General features: G+C 41.1%; 2 protein-coding genes across 3 annotated transcripts in view; one reads left to right on the top strand and one right to left on the bottom strand.

Annotated features, from left to right (window-relative positions):
* The window catches only part of LOC121394826 (zinc finger protein 239-like), a 601,589-nt gene that overhangs the window by 110,154 nt on the left and 470,074 nt on the right, over window positions 1-21,361 (bottom strand). The window lies entirely within an intron of this gene.
* On the top strand, window positions 4,836-16,559 carry LOC108719567 (E3 ubiquitin-protein ligase TRIM39). 2 transcript variants are annotated; one of them, XM_041566826.1, is made up of 3 exons: window positions 4,836-5,038; window positions 5,126-6,188; window positions 13,051-16,559. In XM_041566826.1, the coding sequence occupies exon 3, from the start codon at window positions 14,596-14,598 to the stop codon at window positions 16,282-16,284; it is 1,689 nt and encodes a 562-aa protein (XP_041422760.1). In that variant the 5' UTR covers window positions 4,836-5,038; window positions 5,126-6,188; window positions 13,051-14,595; the 3' UTR covers window positions 16,285-16,559. The 2 variants fall into 2 exon arrangements, with proteins under 2 accessions (XP_041422760.1, XP_041422759.1); XM_041566825.1 differs by lacking the exons at window positions 4,836-5,038; window positions 5,126-6,188 and adding an exon at window positions 7,912-12,963 and having other exon boundaries at window positions 13,051-13,378.

Below are 21,361 nucleotides of genomic sequence, written 5' to 3'. Positions count from 1 at the left end.
CCCAACCTAGTACTCTGAGAGGTATAACTGAATACCCCTAAGGTTACAGATCCCAATAACCACAGTGCAACTAAAGGACTAATTCCAAGATTTATGGAGGCAGATTATATGCCCTGGATAAATGTTTATAGTCACCCACAAACCTGTGTTCTCTCTACCCATAAGGGACCCACTTAGATGTGGAATCAACTATACTACATATTTAATCGTTGAGGCTGACCTTGGAACTGGAGGGACACTATGGATGTTCCAGTAAGTGTCAGAAGGGCCTCTGATCTACTAGAGTAATGCTGGGTCATATGTATCAGGAGTAGCACAGGAATGTGAATCCGAGAACAAACCAGGATAATAGGAGTGTTGTATCTGGAAATTACCTGGACATTGAGCTCTGTGCGAATGTTTCAGACACAATTTTCAGCAGGTGTAAATGTAATCCCCCTAGCATAGGGAATAATGTGACAGACATGGTCAAAACAGACAAAAAAAATACTTCCAAGCCTCCCATTTGAAGCTAGACAAACCTGTAGGACAGATACATAAACTATCCTTAATTCATTCTCAATGAAATTAATGACTGGAAGTGGTAAGAGATTACACTCTACTGTAATGACTGCAACCGTCCCACTTAAGGGAAGACTATGATCCTGCTCAGAAGAGCCAAGTACATTTTCGGCCGAAGCAATAGGATAAGTAGCAACTGCAGTATGTAACTGTGAGGAGGAAAGATCCAAAACTGCTGGTGTTCCAAGAGGGCACAGACATAGAGAGGGAAAATAATTAACGCTCCTAGGATGCCTCCATCTGCTGTCCAATCAGTTACCTATCTGGTGTGGAAGAACAGCCGGCCCTGTATTCTAAAAAACCACTAACTAGGGGTTTGAGAATTGAAGAAAAAATAAATAAATAAATAAAATAAATGGGCCCAAAATAAGTGCCTTCTGGACACAGAGCCTTAAGTCACAAAGCCGTTTTGATGATAGTATAAGGTAGTATAAGCAGAATATCCCTATCCTGGGCCAGACTTGAACAGAGGTCATCTCTATGGACTAACAAGACACTTTGGAGGACTCCTATAGCCTGAAAACCCTTGGTTTGAAATATATACCTTATGCAAATTCCCAGTGGCCTGATATGTATGTGTACCCTGTCTCTATAGACACCCTGTATTGGCAGATAAAATGTCCCCTCTATCCTGACATTAAGAATATCAGTAGAATAGTATAGGAATAACACTGGGTAGTGGCTCCCCTCTCTAATTTGTAGGAGGCACCAAGGAGTCACCCTAAAAAACGGTAGAAATACATCTGGGGATCCTTCAGCCAAGCATAGAGAACTGTATACCTTGTTCTTCCTTAAACCTATGAATATGGAATTTCCACAGGTTGCACCCCTCGAAACTAGCCAGATGTCCTGGCTGCTATAGTGAAATTTATGGATGAAGAGTTCAAGTACTGATTGTTCCAGGAATCTTCAAAAATACTATATGTTGCATAAAAATATAGGTTTATTGAGCCAACGTTTCTGGTTCCAAAAAAGAACCCATCCCAAGGACACAAATCATATATAGATATCTGTGCAAACATATATACACACTCATATACATGCCTTAATAATAAAATATATGCACCTGCCTATGGCCCTCTTATAGATGCAAACATATATGTTGCTTGGTAGACCAGTTGTATTATGGAGTTTATCCATTTATTGAGCATTTGTTCTGAAGGCAGTAGAATCCCCCTGCAGGATGTGGGCCATGGTGCAAGCATATATTAAAATATGTGATAATAATATGTACCTCGGTCAGAGTCCTAAGCTCCTGGTAGAGCACAGTACCCGACCCCAGAGCTCGAGCTGCGTGGGTAGTAATAGACTGCACAATTGACTGGGCAAAGCAATTATCTGGTCCTCCATTCGTTCAGGCAGTGATCGGTGATACAAGGCTGCTGAATCTGGAAAAATTTACATTCAATGGTCCCAAAAGTAGTACATACCTGTGGTTATTGTTAACCCAGCAATCCTTATGACAGACAGGCTTCAGAACTCCTGTAGTGCTTATCAAGACAAAGTTAAGCTTACCTGCCATCGGGAAAAAATATTGCCTAGTGTTTAATTTATTAAGCCATATCTTATCCCAGGAGCAATGCCATAGAATGAAAAGACCTTCATATGTAGGTATTCCTATCAGTACTCATCTGGATTAAACCTGAATGTACCCCAGAAACAATTACAACCCCATGTAATGCATAGTTTAGGTTAGCTGCAGTCAGAGCAAACCTATATCAGACCTTCATAGCCACCCAGTCCAGTGATGTACATCTATTAGAGCTACTGGTTCAAGGTGAGTAATAATTAGAGCATATCATACTACAGAGAATAGGAGCATACAGATATGATCACAGCAACATGTAATACATAAAATATTAGCTACTGCTTAGGGCAAGCGTAAATCTGGTCCTAGCCGTTCCCAGGCCTGTGCTTTACATACCTTAGGGCTACCTATTCCAGGTGAGCCATAGCCAGGGTATATACTGCAGAAGAAAATATAAGCACAGATTCAATCACAGTAACATGAAATACATAGTTTATATGAGCTGCTGCTTAGGGCAAGCATATCTCAGGGCCTAGCAACTCAAAAGGCCTGTGCTCTACATCCATTAGGGCTACTTGTTCCATGAGAGAAATAGCCAAATCGTAAACTGCAGAAAACATGCAATACATAATTAGGTTAGCTGCTGCTTATAGCAAGCATGTATCAGGACCTAGCAGCAAGACAGATCTGTGCTCTACATATCGCAGGGCTACGTGTTCTTTGTGAGCAATAGCCAGAGCATAAGCTGTATAACAAAATAGTAGCACAGGTACAATCACAGCAATATGAAATACATAGTTAGATTAGCTGCTGCTTCGAGCAAGCATGTCTCAGGGCCTAGCAGCCAGCCAGACCTGTGCTCTACATCCTGTAGGGCCACGTTTTACCTGTGAGCAATAGCCAGAGCTTAAGCTGTAGAACAAAATAGGAGCACAGGTACAATCACGGAAACATGAGGTCCATAGTTTAGATTAGCTGCTGCATAGAGCAAGCTTATATCAGGCCCTAGCATTCAGCCAGACCCTTGCTCGACCTCCATTATGGCTACCTTTTCTATGTGAGCAATAGCCAAAACATAGAATGCAGAACAAAAATAGCGCAATACATATTATGGATTATCTGATGTTTATAGCAAGTATATATCAGAGCCTAGCAGCCCCCCCAGCCCAGTGATCCATATTCAATAGGGCTACTGGTGTCCTATTTGTAAATGGCTTGTGCTTTCAGGCAGGAAACAATCATAACCAGGCACAATGCAGATAAGCATATGAATATATAGCATGCAAGCAGTTAGTTAGACTTTAGTACACTGCAGAACAGCATATGGACACACTCCTTACCTGCTGCTCATTATGCAAGGCTGGAAGCAGACCCTTTAATGTCACAAATTCCAGGACACTCTATTGTTAACAGGAAAACAGGCCTCACAAGTTTACTGACAACAGCAGGACTTACCTGAGGCTGCAGCTTCCTCGCTTGCTGAGTTAGAGAGTGGGCGGAGCCATCTCCACTTGCTTTAGCTGGACCTGATTATACTCAGCTGGTGTCTGCACTCAGTGGGGGGTTGATTATACTCAGCTGGTGTCTGTATAGGCAGGGAACCCAAAGCAACTGCGTGGGTTATACTGAGGCAAATTGGATAATTAGTGTTGGTGCTTCCTGCACAGGCCCAAGTTTGCTATAATATGAAGCCTATAGCGAAACTTTTTTATATTTTTTATTTTTTTATTATTATTTTAACTACCTCCACCTTAGGAAAGTCTGTTGAGGGAGGCAGTTGGCCATGACCTGCCCCCATTAAAACAAAAATAAAACAAAGGTAACAGGGGGCAGTAAGGTTCAGGCCCCTAACTAATTAGCCTAAATTAACTGCCACCTCCCTCGCCCATTCGTAAAAATGGGGTGTAGGGGCCACATACACCAGTGCCGCCTGAGGCCCTCTGGGCAGGTCGGGAGGGCACACGAATGGGGGGACAAGCACCTGCCACCCAATGCTCTTGATAGCAATACAGGAAGGCAACTGAAATACAGGCAGACAAGGAGTAGCAAACATTGCACCTCAGTGCCTTACCTGATTCAGGAGCTGAAGTTCAGAAGACTCCAGGTCTGAGGTAGTGTGCTGGGGGGAAAAAAGGTCCCATGGACCAAAACCCCTGTCCCTAGGACGCCTTCCGGGCAGGCCTAATGCTTTCCTAGGCATAAAAAGAGAAAAACAAAAATTTGCTTCTAATGATTGAGGCCTTTGTTCAGAGAACAAAGCCAAGAGCATAAGAGAAGGAAAAAAAAGACGCCGGTAGGTGGGTGTGGTGGCCTTTTAAAGGCTTGGGGAGGTTCCTTCTAATTGGAGCAGGGAGGAGGGGCTATCCCGTAACGTACTGACATGGAGTACGTCTAGGGAAACTATAATTACCTACATGGAATGTTTCCTAGTAGGGTCCTGAGCTGCCTCATATAAATAGTTGTCATTAAGCAAATTTATAATCCTGGACTTGGCCACCCCCATTACTTCTGTTAATGTCTAGATAATTGTAGTCACCCATTGTAGCTGGCCAGCTAAGACCTGTCCTAGGTTACTATTATGGTTATATATGTATGCACCAAAACCTGCCAATAACCTCAGTACAGTTCTAATGTTCACATGTTTAAGTAAAAAGCAGAGTTTGCCTGTAATTTATGTTTCTGAATGTGAATGTTATAACGTTTATATGCATTGTGTTAGCAGAAGCAGAAAAAGAAAATATACCTTTAAGAACCATCATATAGGTAAGCCAATCATAGCCAGCCTCACACTGCACAAGAGCTTCAACCAATCCCAGTCAGCTACACAATTGATCTGTGTGGGAGTTCCCCTAGCCAGATCTTTCTGAGGCCATTACTTATCAGACAAAGGGAAGAAACAGAGAGTTCCAGTCAGAGATAAGTTTTATGGAAGCAGAGAAGGCCAAATAGGTATTTAATACACTTGTTTATGTTACCCTATTGTTTCATAGTGTGAGTAGGTCTGTATATTGAACCTGTATATGTGTTTACTTATAGTTCCACCAATTACAGAACAATCCGAGTGCCAATTACAGACCAATCAGAGTACCAATTACAGACCAAATACAGATGCAATTACAAATCCAAATGCAAATCCAAAGGTGAATTGCTTACTGCTGATATAAAGCAAATGCACAGTCCCATACCAAAGTGCTATACCTGAGAGTCAAATACATCCACCATCTTATGTCATCTGACAAGACTGAACTGTTCAACTGACTTTTATGGTTTTATTCACCACGTGTTTGTACATGGAATATCCGCTGCACAAGCAGCAGTGTTATATGAAGAAAGTTGAAGTTATTACAGAAGTTATTTAAAGGTATTGGTGTGTTCTTTAAACCTACTGCTTCCATAGAACGGCGCTAGAGGAATTACAGAGTAAAAGAAAGTCTGATTAGACTAAAGGGACAGAGATTTTATAATTCTTCTAATGCCACAGCGCACAAGGCACTGTGTAGTGCTGTGCCTGCCACAGTGGAACTATAACCTTCTGAGGGCAAAGCAATAGTGCTCCTCAATTTGCACAGTAAAGAGCGCATTAGAGAAGCGGAGTGCCAGCATATACCGACAAGCAGCAACTGTTCCCTGAGTGAGCACGCAGAGATACCTCAGCGGAGCTACCATACAGGCCATAGAACGTGGGCATTAGTCAGACTGCAGCCAACTCTTAAAGTGGCAGAACGGCAAAGGCAAGATAGTCAGAAAAAGAGCGCCAACCCTCATGCAATTCATAGAGAGGGAAAGAGACGCATGGTGGGAGGTCAGAGTCCAGAGTTAGAGTGTCCGCACCGCTATCCACCAACAGACTACGTGTTGAATCCAGCTAGTTCCCACAACTAGGCCCAAAGCTTGCAGCAGCGCATCGCAAGTCATCGCAGAGCATTGCAAGTCATCACAGAGTATCGCAAGTCATCACAGAGCATCACAAGTCATCGCAGAGCATCGCAAGTCATTGCAGAGCATCGCAAGTCATCGCATCAAGGAAAGACAAGTCTCCTTTAAGATTGACATTTGTTCCTGCAACCTTCAGATCACAGTATCCTGCTCTTCAAATAAGGTCAGAGCTTTCCCTTTTATAACTTGTCCTTGCACATAGGTTTTCCAACAGACATCTTTTGTGTTCAGGAAAAACAGACTTTAAAGCAAAAAGGACAATTTATAGTATATGGACTCTAAAGTCATTTATTCCTGCATCTACTGCCATTACATTTAAAGTGAAAGTCATTTATTTTTTGCATTTGTCAGTATTGCATTTAAAGTGACAGGTCCTTATCTTCATATTAATTATTATAGCATTAAAAAAAATGGCTGAGCCTAGTATTACCACTCCACCATTAGAGGATGCAAAGAAAGATATAGTAGAAGATGAAGAGCAAGAGAACCTGTCTGAGTTAGAAAGATCTAATGTAACAGTAGTCTCGCCCCACGAAATATAGCCCAAACAGGTGAACTAAGACGTTCATCACATGACAGAAAACCGACCCAAAAGGTGCTAGAAAATTTGGAGCAAGAGGCAGCGCTGAAAAGAAAAAGGTTCGCCCGAATGTATGAGAGGTGGAAATTATACATTATAGGCATTTGTAAAAAGCTAAAACAAGAAAGCATAAAAGGGAACCTGTGTGAAATGATAGAGTCAGTAGAAGAATCTGAGTCAGAGCTTATGGCAGCATATGTCAACCTGCGATCGTCTATGACACCTTCCCAGGATATTGTAAGGAACATGGACACATGTACAGCAGTCACTAGGGATTTAGCAAAGCTCATGAGAGAACTATCATCTGCAGCAAACTACGATGAAGTTAAGGCACGAAAGGGAATGAATGAGTTCTTCAAGAGAGACTATGCCAGGTCCTTAGGGGGAACCACAATCTCAAGTGCGACTTCCTTTGCTAGCAGAAGTACCAGCCAAATATCAGAGTCCTCAAATACTTCAGCCAAAAGAAAGGAATTAGCTGAACAACTCGCTGCCAAGAGAGCAGAAGTAGAGATGGAATCTGCCATTGAGATGCAGCGTCTACGGATAGCCGAAATGGATGCACAGCGAGATAAAATGGAATCTAAAATGAAAAGTCTGGAAAGGCAAAAGGAAGTTAAGATTATAGAAGCCAGACTCAGAGTACACAAAGAGCATATGAATCAGGGTAGTCATAGGTCCAAATCATTACTAAGTGAAGAAGCCGACTCCTACTTTCTTCCATACACCCAGGAGAATTGAAGGAAATCTCCAGCATGTTGTGAAAAAATAAGTCGTAGCCCTTCCATCCCTGCTCAGAGAAACAAAGAGAGAGACTCACCTAATTCAGAACCAAGTGAGAAAATAGAACCAGATAACTCTATCCCCGTATGTCATGGCAACGTACATGAGGATGTTACAGCTGTTGTCCCTCAAAGAAAATTCCTCACTAGACTTCCTGTTCCGGAACCTACTGTATTTTCTGGAGACGTACTGAAGTTCATAGAGTGGAAAGCAAGTTTTGAAATGATCATTGAGCATCATTGCTTCCGTCCAGTAGACAAGTTATTCTACCTTCAGAGATATACTGGCGGAGAAGTAAAGAAAGCTCATGAAGGTAACTTCTATAGGAAAGATGAAGAAGCCTACAAGCAAGCCTGGGAAAAATTAAATGCAAGATATGGTCATCCCTTCTTAGTACAAAGAGCCTTCAGAGAGAAATTAATAAAGAACACTTCAAACTCCAAGAGTATGGTGACTTCCTGCAAGCATGCAGCAATGCCATCCCACATGTTCAAGGACTAGAAGTACTGAACGACTATCTAGAAAACCACAGGATGCTAACCAAGCTACCTGAAGAAGTGGCTTCTAGATGGAATCGCTATGTGACTAAACAGTTAGATCAAGGCAAAAACTTCCCAAGTTTCAAAGAGTTCTCTGTGTTTGTCAATGAGGAAGCATGGATAGCATGTAATCCAGTAACAGCATCTTACGTCTTAAAACCCTTAGAAGAAAGGCCTGCAAGAGAGACAAAACGTGCAAGAGCAACTAGCTTTACAACCAACACAGCTACTAAAGGTCCAGATACCTATGAGAGCAAGTTCAAAGTCACTACTGGGATCAGTAAAGAGTTAGAACCTACAAATCTTCAGACTACCTTCAAGTGTATGTTCTGTGGAGAGAACCACTCTATACATAAGTGCCAACAATTGAAGGAAAAGTCTCCAGATGAAAAGAAGAAGTTTGTACTTGATAACCAACTGTGTTTTGGATGTCTAAGAAAAGGCCATGTTACTAAGGAGTGCAAGAAAAAGGCCACATGCAGCGTTTGTAGAGGACGCCATCCTACACCACTACATGAAGAGCGTCCAAAGAAAGAGAAATCCTTAATGCCCAGAGATACTGAGGAAGAAAAGAAAGTATCAGTATTCTCTTGCAGAGTGAGGGAAGGAGAAATCAATGGCACATCAATGGTTGTACCAGTGTGCATTTCAAATCCTAAAAGGAAGAACAAGAAGGTATACGCCTATGCACTACTGGATGCTCAGAGTGATGTCACCTTCATTGATCAAGAAATCTGCAAGAAATTACAAGTGGCTACAGAACCAGTGAAACTCAAACTCACCACAATGACGGGAAGAGACACATTGGTGAACAGTCAAAGAGTCAAAGGACTGAGAGTTAGAGGACTTCATTCAAACTGCATATTAGATCTACCTCCAGCTTATACAAAAGACGACATACCTCTAGATGGAGACCGCATACCTACCTGTGAAACAGCCAACAAATGGGAGCACCTACCTGTCATATCCCATGAAATGTCCCCGCTGAAGGAGTTTGGTGTTGGACTGCTGATAGGTTACGACTGTCCTGAGGCGTTGGTACCACGAAAGGTAATCACAGGCGGAAAGGGTGAACCCTACGCAGTTCAAACTGATCTAGGATGGGGTGTTGTTGGAGGAAAACAGCAGATTGCAAACTCAAGACAGGTGACAGGATTGTGTCATCGAATATCCCTCCTAGAGCTACCAACTGTAAGTCCAGCGAAAGTAATCAAGATCCTAGAATCCGACTTTGCAGACGTAAGTTCTAGTGAAAAGAGTGTATCCCAAGAGGACATAAAGTTTGTACACACTCTAGAAGATAATATTCAGCAAAATCAACAAGGTCATCTTGAAATGCCCTTACCCTTTAGAGAACGACCTCATCTGCCAAACAACAGAGTTCTTGCCCTAGTAAGATTGAAAGGCTTAAAGAAAAGGATGGGAAGAAATCCCAAACTCAAGGATGATTATTTGAAATTCACGAAAGACATCCTCAAAGAAGGACATGCAGAGAAAGTTGATAGTCAGCCTAAAGAAGGAGAGGTGTGGTACATACCACATCAAGGTGTCTATCACCCAAAGAAACCAGATAAGATCAGAGTAGTTTTTGATTGCTCAGCAAAGTACAATGATGTTGCATTGAATGATCATCTACTAAAAGGACCAGATCTTACAAACACTCTACCTGGAGTACTCTGTAGATTTAGAAAGTATCCCGTAGCAGTCATGTGTGACGTTGAAAAGATGTTCCACCAGTTTCATGTGAAGAATGAAGATAGAGACTTTCTGAGGTTTCTATTGTGGGAGGACGGAGATATAGATACAGAGCCAGCAGAATACAGGATGAAAGTACACTTGTTTGGAGCAGCATCATCTCCAGGTTGTGCCAATTATGGTATGAAGTATCTGGCCAAACAGAATGAAAAGGATTGTCCATCAGCAGCAAATTTTCTGAAGAAAAACTTTTATGTAGATGATGGTCTTATAAGTCTAGAGTCCACAGAATCTGCAATTCAATTGGTGAAAGAAAGCCAAGAGTTATGCGCAAGGGGAAACCTTCGTCTTCACAAATTCATCTCAAACAACAGAGAGGTACTGGAATCCATCAGTGACTCTGAACGTGCATCAACAATGAAGAATGTAGATCTTAACTATGATCATCTTCCAGTTCAGAATGTACTCGGATTGGGATGGAATGTAGAAGATGATAATTTCTTCTTTGAAGTATCCATTGAAGAGAAAGTTCCAACTAGACGTACCATTCTTTCCACAGTGGCTTCAATATATGATCCATTGGGATTCTTGGCACCAGTAATTCTCAAAGCAAAAGAAATGCTGCAAGAATTATGCAGACAGAAATTGGAATGGGATGAACCCATACCCGAAAGCTTGAGGCCAAGGTGGGAGAGTTGGATAAGAGACTTGCAAAATTCTCTTATTTCTCTTATTCGGATACCCAGATGTTTTGTACCTCCTGATTTCAGAAAGTACAAGAAAATAGAACTTCATCACTTTTCAGATGCCAGTAGTCATGGTTATGGTCAGTGCTCCTACATCAGAGTGATAGGAGAAGAAAAGATACACTGTGCCCTGGTTATGGGAAAGGCCAGAGTCGCACCAAACAGTATTCAGACAATACCAAGACTTGAACTGACAGCAGCTGTCGTTTCAGCATCAGTAAGCCAGTTTCTGAAAGAATTGGAATTGAAAATAGATGAAGAGTATTTTTGGACAGACTCACAAGTTGTCCTAGGATACATAAACAATGACGCTCGAAGATTCCACATCTTTGTCGCCAACAGAGTCCAGAAAATTCGAGGAACAACAAATCCAGAACATTGGCATTATATTGACACAAAGCATAACCCAGCAGATCATGCTTCAAGAGGCCTGAATGTAACAGAATTGAAGAATTCAAACTGGTTCACCGGTCCAGAGTTCCTTTGGGAAAAGGAAATTATACCCAGTGAAGGTTATACAGAACTGTCTATGGGTGATCCAGAAGTAAAGGTTGTTCAAACATTGAGCACTGCCGCCAAGTGTCAAGATGACATACTTGAAAGACTAGCCGGATGTTCAAAGTGGAATACAGTCATAAACGTAGTAGCTCGAATTCAACGGTTGGCAAAAGGAATCAGAAAGAAGGAATCGTTGAATGTAGAGGAAAGAATGAAAGCTGAAGAAACAGTCATAAGACTCATTCAACAGAGATTGTACAGTGAAGAATTGAAGAGACTTAATCAAAGACCTAAAAGGCTTCCAAACAACCACCCATTGTACAAGCTTAATCTTGTTCTGCAGGATGGTATACTGAAGGTGGGAGGGAGACTGGAAAATGCATCGTTACCTGGCAGAGTTAAGCATCCAGCAATTCTACCCAAAAATTCTACCTTCACAAGATTGATTATTGATCACTACCACAACGGATCCTTGCATCAAGGAAGAAACTTTACCCAAAACTGTTTGAGAGAAGGTGGTTACTGGATAGTGAAAGGAAGCAAAGTTATAGCAAAGTACATAAGTAAATGTGTAACCTGCAGAAAGACACGTAGACCTACAGAAGAACAAAGAATGGCTGATCTACCGGCTGATCGTGTGAACCCATCACCACCATTTCTTTATAGCGGAATGGATTGTTTTGGCCCATTTATCACCAAACAGAACCGCAAGGAGTACAAGAGATATGGACTAATATTTACATGTCTAAGCTCCAGAGCAATTCACCTGGAAATGTTGGAAGATATGTCAACTGATGCATTCATCAATGCCTTAAGATGTTTCATAGCCATTAGAGGTACTGTCAGAGAGCTTAGATCTGACCAAGGATCTAATTTTGTTGGAGCAAAGAATGAATTGAACAAGGCTCTAAAAGAGATGGATAAAGAAAAAGTAACTGAGTACTTGTTAGAGAAACAGTGTGATTTTCACATGAATGCTCGAAATGCAAGCCATACAGGAGGAGTTTGGGAGAGGCAAATCAGAACTGTAAGAAATGTGCTAAGTGCAGTGTTAAAAAGGAACGCTGGAAGAATAGATGATGCTTCACTTAGGACACTATTCTATGAAGTAATGTCTATTGTTAACAGTCGTCCACTTACAGTCGACAACATCAACGACCCAACAAGTTTGGAACCTTTAACTCCCAACCATCTACTTCACCTTAAACCTGATTACATACAGCCACCGCCTGGCAAATTCACCAAAGAGGATTTATACGCCAGAAAAAGATGGTGAAGAGTTCAATGTCTATCAGAACAGTTTTGGAATAGATGGAGTAAAGAGTACTTAGCTCATCTCACACTAAGAAGTAAATGGCAAACACCCAGAAGAAATGTCCAAATTGATGACATAGTGTAAGTAAAAGAAGACGACTTACCTAGAAGTCAATGGAAATTGGCCAAAGTCCTAGAAGTTCAAAAGGATAAAGATGGACAAGCGAGAAGAGTATTGTTACAAATAGGAGACTCAAAACTTGACAAAAAAGGAAAACGTCTCACAATTCCACTCAAGTTGGAACGTCCAATTCAAAAGTTAGTTGTTCTGCTTGAGAGTAACAAAAGACACTTGAGAGTTGAGAACCAGATGGAAAATTCCTCAAATCCATGTTGAAATCCTACTACTGAGAACATAGAGTTGTAGGTAATTTTGGTGGGAGTGTAGCTGGCCAGCTAAGACCTGTCCTAGGTTACTATTATGGTTATATATGTATGCACCAAAACCTGCCAATAACCTCAGTACAGTTCTTATGTTCACATGTTTAAGTAAAAAGCAGAGTTTGCCTATAATTTATGTTTCTGAATGTGAATGTTATAACATTTATATGCATTGTGTTAGCAGAAGCAGAAAAAGAAAATATACCTTTAAGAACCATTATATAGGTAAGCCAATCATAGCCAGCCTCACACTGCACAAGAGCTTCAACCAATCCCAGTCAGCTACACAATTGATCTGTGTGGGAGTTCCCCTAGCCAGATCTTTCTGAGGCCATTACTTATCAGAAAAAGGGAGAGTTCCAGTCAGAGATAAGTTTTATGGAAGCAGAGAAGGCCAAATAGGTATTTAATACACTTGTTTATGTTACCCTATTGTTTAATAGTGTGAGTAGGTCTGTATATTGAACCTGTATATGTGCTTACTTATAGTTCCACCAATTTCAGAACAATCCGAGTGCCAATTTCAGAACAATCCGAGTGCCAATTACAGACCAAATACAGATGCAATTACAAATCCAAATGCAAATACAAAGGTGAATTGCTTACTGCTGATATAAAGCAAATGCACAGTCCCATACCAAAGTGCTATACCTGAGAGTCAAATACATCCACCATCTTATGTCATCTGACAAGACTGAACTGTTCAACTGACTTTTATGGTTTTATTCACCACGTGTTTGTACATGGAATATCCGCTGCACAAGCAGCAGTGTTATATGAAGAAAGTTGAAGTTATTACAGAAGTTATTTAAAGGAATTGGTGTGTTCTTTAAACCTACTGCTTCCATAGAACGGCGCTAGAGGAATTACAGAGTAAAAGAAAGTCTGATTAGACTAAAGGGACAGAAATTTTATAATTCTTCTGATGCCACAGCGCACAAGGCACTGTGTAGTGCTGCACCTGCCACACCCATAATAATAATAATATATTACTCACTGTCTATTTTCTGCAGGGATCTTACGGGTATATCTGGATTATTATGTCTAAAGGGGGTGACAAAGGGCAAGTGGCGAGTGTGGTGGCTTTTTTGGGGCCATTAAGTTTCACTTTTGCTTTAGGCTTCGTATATTTTCATTTCAAATCAATATTTATTTAGTTTTTTTCATCAAAAGGAAAGGGGAGGGGGTACAGAAAGGAAAAAAGGGAGGTAAGGGAAAAGGGAACAGTAAAGTTATAAAATTCCACATGCTTCGTATATTTTCATGTCAGCCCTACTCATCATTGTACATAGTTGTGGGTGGGAGACATGGAGGATGTGTGTTTGGTGGGAACCTGAGGTGAAGTTGGGCTCCTGGTACCCAAGTCTGACACTGCCCTTCCTTTACTGGGAGTTGTAACTCACTAGACTTCTGATAAGTAACAAATCAGCTGAAGTGCTGAGGGTAAAGGCAATGCTCCAAGTATCAGTAGTAACCTAGTTACCCTAAAACCATGACATTAGTTACATTTTTTATGACCCACTGAGATTGTGCATTATTAGTCTGTTTCTCCAGGAACCTCAATATCAGTGTCCCACCTAGTGACACATTTACAATATCCACACAAATAACACATTCTTATAATGAACATAGTTACATAAGATTAGAGGAAAAGACAAAAAAAGAAATACTGATTAATTTTAACGTTATATAATAGATGTCCAACTCTTTCCTAAAACAATGTAATTTATCTGCCAGTTCAGGTCCCTCATGCAGGGAATTGTAGACCCCCATTGTTCTTCATTTGGCATTGACTTTCTTCTCTTGTTACTGTACAGGTTTGTGCTATTGATTCATTGTTTTCCCTTCCCAAGTCATTTATCAATAGATTGAATAATGAGCATATTCATTACACAGGGACCCAAACTGAACCAAGTGGCTCCCAATTTACTTCAAATTTGCTTCTTGCCATCCAATAGCCTTCAGCTGTCAGGAGAATTCTGAGGGTTGTAGTTTAAGACAACGTTTATTCTGCCTTTTCAAACACTGATTTTAATGAGCCAAATACCCACCACACCTGAAAGGGTTAATTCACAGGAGTACAAAGTGCTGTTTGTCTTTGATAAAAGGGAAAGGTCAGTTTGGTTTCTTGTTCAGTTGCTGTTCCTGCTCTCAGTGATGGCGGCTGCTGATCTGAGAGACGAGCTGAGCTGCTCCATCTGCCTGAGCATTTATACTGATCCTGTATCCCTGCCGTGTGCCCATAACTTCTGCCGGGGCTGTATTGGGAGGGTGCTGGGCACCCAGGAGGGATCTGGGCCTTATTCCTGCCCTGAATGCAGACAGGAGTTTAAGGAGCACCCTGCCCTGCCCAGGAACAGAACTCTGGGGAACATAGCAGAGCGATTCCTTTCTGCTCAGCCCGAGCCGGGGGACACTGGGATTCCCTGCACCTACTGTGACTCCCATGTGCCTGCTGTTAAATCCTGTCTCATGTGTGAGGCTTCTCTGTGTAATAAGCACCTGAGGATGCACAGCAAGTCAGCAGAACATGTACTGACCCAACCCACTGATTCCTTCATGGAGAGAAAATGTTCTGTACATCACAAGGTTCTGGAGTTTTACTGCTGTGAGACCTGTGTCTGTGTGTCCTGCTGTCTGGCTGGAGAGCACAGGGGCCACAGGGTGGAGCTGCTGAGTGAGGCCTCTGAGAAGAAGAAAGAGACACTGAGGAAAGTTGTGGAGAAACTGAGGCCAGAGAGAGAGGAGACTGAGAGAGGAGCCCAGAGACTGCAGGAGCGCAGGAGAGAAGTGGCAGAAAAAGCAGCCGGTGAGACAGAGAGAGTCACTGCCCTGTTTAGAGACATCAGGGAACAGCTGGAAGCCCTAGAGAAGCGACTCCTGAGTGACATCTCCAGCCAGAAAGAGAAGCTCTCACTCACACTCACTGATCTGATGGAGCAGCTGGAAATAAAGAAGGACGAGCTGTCCAGGAAGATCCGTCACATTGAGGAGCTGTGCAAAATGGCAGATCCACTCACTGTCCTACAGGAACGGGAATCACATGGAGCTGCAGATAATGAGGGGGGCAGAGAGAGACATGATATAAAGGTCCCTGCTGTAGGGGATCTGGATGTGGATCTGATCTCAGAGACATTACTCACAGGCTTAGCTGCCATTGGGACTGGGGTAAAGGGAAGGATCTATGGGCAGGAGGCTACAGACCTGTTACTGGATATAAAGACGGCTCATAATTGTGTATCTGTATCAGGGGACAGGAAATCTGCTTCCTACTCAAAAACAGAACTACATTACCCACAATCCCCAGAGAGATTTCAGCATTACGCTCAGGCTTTAAGCAGAAGGAGTTTCCCCTCAGGGCGACATTACTGGGAAGTGGAGGTCAGTGAATCAGGGATGTGGGGGGTAGGGGTGGCCTATCCCAGTATAGAGAGGGGAGGGTATCAGTCCTGTATTGGGGAGAATAACAAGTCCTGGTGTTTGTACAGATGGGATGATGATTCCTATTCAGTGAGACATGACAGTAAAGACACAGATTTACCCCACGTCCCTTCCTGCAGGAGAATCAGGATCTGGTTGGACTATGAGGCCGGACGTCTGTCCTTTTATGAGATGAGTGAGCCAATCAGACACTTACACACCTTCACTGCCACATTCACTGAGCCCCTTCATGCTGTATTTTATCTTTATGGTGATGGTGCCTCAGTAAAATTCCTTAAATAAGTCCCTGCCCAGGGCTGGAGTCAATGTTTATAATAAGCCAATCTGATGTGACTCAACCCAATAAACCCTTGAAGTGCCACCATTCAGGATAAACAGAAATATTGAACCGATAGCCAAGTCTTCTGCTGATATGGGTCATCTTGTCTCCCACCATACACTCACCGAATATCGTACAAAAGATCTTTTGTATGATCAATATTGGTGCGTGTATGACCACCTTAACTTAGTATGTTACAGAATGGCTAATTCTAAGCAATTTTTAAAGTGGCCTTAATTTTTTATTTTTTATAGTTTTTCAATTATTTGCCTTCTTCTTCTGACTCTTTCCGTTTTCAAATGAGGGTCACTGACCAAATCTAAAAAAACAAATGCTCTGTAAGGCTACAAATGTATTGTTATTGCTACTTTTTATTGCTCTGATTTCCATTGAGGCCTCTCCTATTCATATTCCAGTCTCTTATTCAAATCAGTGCATGGTTGCTAGGGGAATTAGGACCATAGCAACCAGATTACTGAATTTGCAAACTCGAGAAATGCTGAAATAAATAATAAAAAATTAAAACCAATTGCAATTGTCTTGGAATATCACTATCTACATCATACTAATAGTTAAATGAAATATGAACAACCCCTGCATTTAGGTTGCGTTTCTATCAAACATCATATTAGTTGTACATCTGCAGATTTATATGATCATCTGTCCCTTGCACCAATATGGAGACATTTCAGTAGGTTGTAGATACATCAAAATGTTCAGGGAGTAAATACTAAGCCTAAATCCCTTTTAGTACTACGGCCCCTTTACTGTAGGCCAGTTGTGCCCCCTAGCTCCCACCAACCTTTACATTGAGCACAAGGCTGTTCTTTATAGCTAATCTGTTTCACATATGTTCCTAGCATGTGCTATTGCTGTTTAACTTCACTCAGAGGATCCCTGTTCCCCGATTTTTCCTAAAGGGTTGGTTCCCTTAGGGCCTGAAGTATTTACTAGGCCTTGTTGAACCCAGACTCCTCAGCAGATGTCCACCTTAGTCAGAAGAAGGAGGCCAAAGAGAAAGAACCGAGGCTTCCTAATTACTTTATTAAAGGAAACAAATAGGATAAGTGAACTCTCCTAATCTTGTAGGCAATAATGAATAATATATGGTGCTGGTTTTAATCTGGGCTAAAAATTAACATTATCCCAATCTGAGCTCATTATCCCAATCTGATTGGGATTGAGCTCAGATGGGGAGAGAGTGAAAACCCCTTGGGAATCAATAATTACCGCTCAAAAAGACATTAGTAAACCTCTATCTACAATGTATAAGCTACTCCTTGAGACTTACCAGCCTAGCTTTGATTCACAACGTAGGCATTGGGCAAACGAGTTAATGATTGAGATTCCTAAAGATCTATGGAAAGATGTCATTAAAACTATTTATAAAACTTCTATAGCGTCAAAAACAAGGGAAGCCGCATACAAATTATTAACAAGGTGGCATTACACCCCAATGAAAATTAACAGGATGTACCCTAATAATTCGGGGAGGTGCTGGAGGTGTTATGAAGAAGAAGGTAACCATACGCATATATGCTTAACATGCTCAGTGTTGAAGTATTATTGGGAAAATATAATAGATGCCATAGGGAAGATAACACAGAACAAGATTAGGATAGAGAATCCAAGTGGTATTATTTTAAATTTACATGAAAATACAAGGAAAATAATAAAAGAGCCACTCACTCTGCAATTACTACAATCAGCCAAGTCGATAATCCGTAAGCGATGGAAATCAGCAGTCCCACCAACATTTAGAGAGTGGCTTATAAAAACAGAGGAAATTAGACAGATGGAGGAAATCACATTGCTAGCCCATAACCAAAGGGAAAAGTATTGGGAAATATGGTCACCTTGGGAAAAATATATGAAATCATTAAACCCTTAAGGAAAAACATTAGGCTGCATAATATATGAGTATTTGCTAACTAATCTGTAACCAACGGTATACTTGATGTTATAAGTAGATTTATGCGAATAATATGTCCAACTACCCTCTTTCTCCTCTTTCCTTCCCCCCCTCTTGTTTTCTGTACCCTTTTCCCAAAAAACAACTATAAATAAAGAATTAAAAAAAACATTAATAATAATACATTTATAAGAGTTCCCGATAGATCTGCTATGGTCCTTGTCCATGTCTCAAATGAGAGGTGTGCATGTCCCAATGGTCCCAGCCAGAAGCACAGTAGGACAGGACAGCCAATCACAGCCCTGCAGTCACACAAGCAAAGACAGGCTTCAGTTCCCTATCAGGTCCTGCTAGCTGCTGATTGGTTCCTGTCCTACAGTGCAGTGAGCTGAGTGCTGCTGGCTCCCCTGCACAGCCTGGGAAAGTGGAACAGATGGGTGGGACTAGCAGGGATTTTTCAGAATTTTACAATAAAGTAACCAGAAACACAACTTTTTGAAGCACATTCCTTCTATATCTGAATGAGTAAAATGCATTGGTGCACTTGTTTTTTTTTTTATATATAAAATGTCTCCTTTAACCCTTTCACTGCCAGCTGATTTGGTACTTTTATTGCCAGACCATTTGTGAACATTTTGTACTATTTCACTTTAAGGGCCTTTCCTGGGGGGGGGGGTATTTTAGTTTACCCAGGAAAAAAATATATTGTTTTTTTTTTCGGGAGCTTTCAAAATGTGCTAGAATTTTGGTGTGATTCCACTTCTGTAAAAAAATATAGGCTTCTAAGTGTCTAATAACATGAAAAAAATCATATTTCACAAAGAACAATCACATATATCAGAAACATCATTTATTTCATGTACGAGAACACAGCAGATTTGGAAAGTTCTATGTCTCCTGAATGTGCCAATACCAAATATAAATAGAGTTTTATGGAGTTTTCTCACTTGTATAGATCAAAATCTCTAAGCAGTTCACTAGCACATTTCCAAAGCACTTCTGATTTCAAGGCCAAACATTCCACGAACAGTAGGTTTACCCTAGAAAATGACCCATTATTAGAAAGAACAGATCCTGAAGAATCAAATATGGTTAAATATATCTCTGTATGCCAAACTACCAAGTTGCAATTCTATCCTACAGTTAGATTTTTTTTAAAAACAAAATTGACCTCAAAGCTTGCAATCTACAGCATCACATCTCCCACACATCATTAGGTACCAATGTAAAACACCCTAAATATGATTGTCAGGAATCCACTGAACAGTTTGATGCCCAATATGTAATGGTTTACCTAAGTATGTGGCATATAGGGGCCCCAAAATGTACTCACCCCATTTGAGCGATCAGTTCTGTAATTCCAGATACTGCAAAATCAACACATTTACATCATTTTAAGGGGGCAAAGGTGGAAAAGAGTAAGTTCAAAGTGAAAACAAAAAAAAAGACCAATTTGATAAAAACAAATGTGTAATGAGTGCAATAAAGTCAATTTTGTACCTGGGGATAGGCAAAGTGTCTCCTCTCAAACACCACTGGGGGGCTGCAGCAAGAAGGCTCCCAGGCAGATCAGCAGCAGCAGAGAAGAAGGGGGGCAGTGCTGGGAGGCAGGAGGTTTGTTACCCCAGAAGCAGCAATGTGTCAGCTGACGTTGGCAGTGCTTGGGGTCATGTGGGGGGGGGGGTGATCGGTGGGGCCAGCAGGCGACTGACTCTCTTGTTGGGTATTTGTTGCACAAACTTACTTTCCCCCTTAATGGTAAAAAACTTACCAAGTGAATGAAGAAATTCAAGATACTTAAGAGCCATAGAGTTGAATAACAATCCATAAACAGCAATCTGTGAATATATAATGCACAACAATACATCAGAATTATAATATATAAAATGAATTGGATGAAATGTCTCACTGTATAACAACTTTATACATTCGCCCCAAACTGAGGAATCTCCAACACGATACCCTAGAGTCAACTAAACTGACAAAACTTGTGTCACTGGGTGAAGCCAAAAAGAATTTTTGAATTCACCCACAGAGCCGGGCCAAGTTAGTTTGGCCCCCTAAGCAACGGCCTGAATCAGTGCCCCTCCGCATACTGTATAGAGCAAACAACAAGCACTGACAGGCAGACAGCTAGGGGCACATTTATTAAAGGTCCAAGTTCAAAGGTAAAAAAACTTCGAATTCAAAAAGGCCAACCGAATGGATGTCAAAGTATTTTGGGTTAGAGCGAATTCGGCCTACTTGGAATCGTATGATTTGAAGTAGCGCTTCTGCGATCTACTACGATTCAAAGTTTTTTTTAACTTGGAACTTTAATCTTACAAACTCCCCCAGTTACCTCCATACAGGTTCTAGGAGGTCCCCCATAGGCTAAAACAGCACTTTGGCAGCTTTTAGGTGGCGAATGGTCAAAGTCAAAGTTTTAAAGAGACAGTACTTAAAAAATTCAAATTTTGAAGTTTGAAATTTTAATCAAAGTTGGACTATTCCCTAGTCGAAGTCCCCTATAATTACTTTGAAATTCGAAGTTTTTTACTTCGAAAATACACTTCGACCTTTGATAAATCTGCCCCCTAGTGTATGCTGGTAAACTATGTTTTGAATATATTGAGAATCAGTGGGCATTACGATATGGGACCTGTTATCCAGACTGCTTGTGACCTGGGGTTTTCTGGAAAACGGATCTTTCCATAATAAGATCTCCATACCTAAAGTCTACTAAAAAACATAAATGTAAATATTAATTAAACCTAACAATTGATACACCTTAATATAGAATCTAGTAGAAGGAATTATTTTATTATTACAGAGAAAAAGGAAACCATTTAAAAAAAAATGTAATTATTTTATTAAAATGGAGTTTAGGGGGGATAACTTTCCCATAATTTGGAGCTTTCTGGAAAAACAAAGGGAATGACACATTTTATATGGTAAGTGAATGGGTAGAGTGGTAAATGTAATAAAAGTTAGTGGGTAGTGGCACCCCAAGTCTATTATACAGTACAAGCATGTGATAGATGGCAGTGGCACAGGGGCACCCCAGCACAATTCTCAGATACAGTTTAAACACTTTGCCACAGTTGTTCCACCAACACAACCAACACTAGACATGAAGCAACATCAAT

This window comes from Xenopus laevis, chromosome 6L, assembly GCF_017654675.1.
Source record: "Xenopus laevis strain J_2021 chromosome 6L, Xenopus_laevis_v10.1, whole genome shotgun sequence".
NCBI lineage: Eukaryota > Metazoa > Chordata > Amphibia > Anura > Pipidae > Xenopus > Xenopus laevis.
This window is presented reverse-complemented; position numbering and strand designations above follow the sequence as displayed.

Coding starts and splice junctions, on each gene's coding strand:
- LOC108719567 (XM_041566825.1), top strand. CDS start 7,922: ATGCTAACCAAGCTACCTGAAGAAGTGGCTTCTAGATGGAATCGCTAT.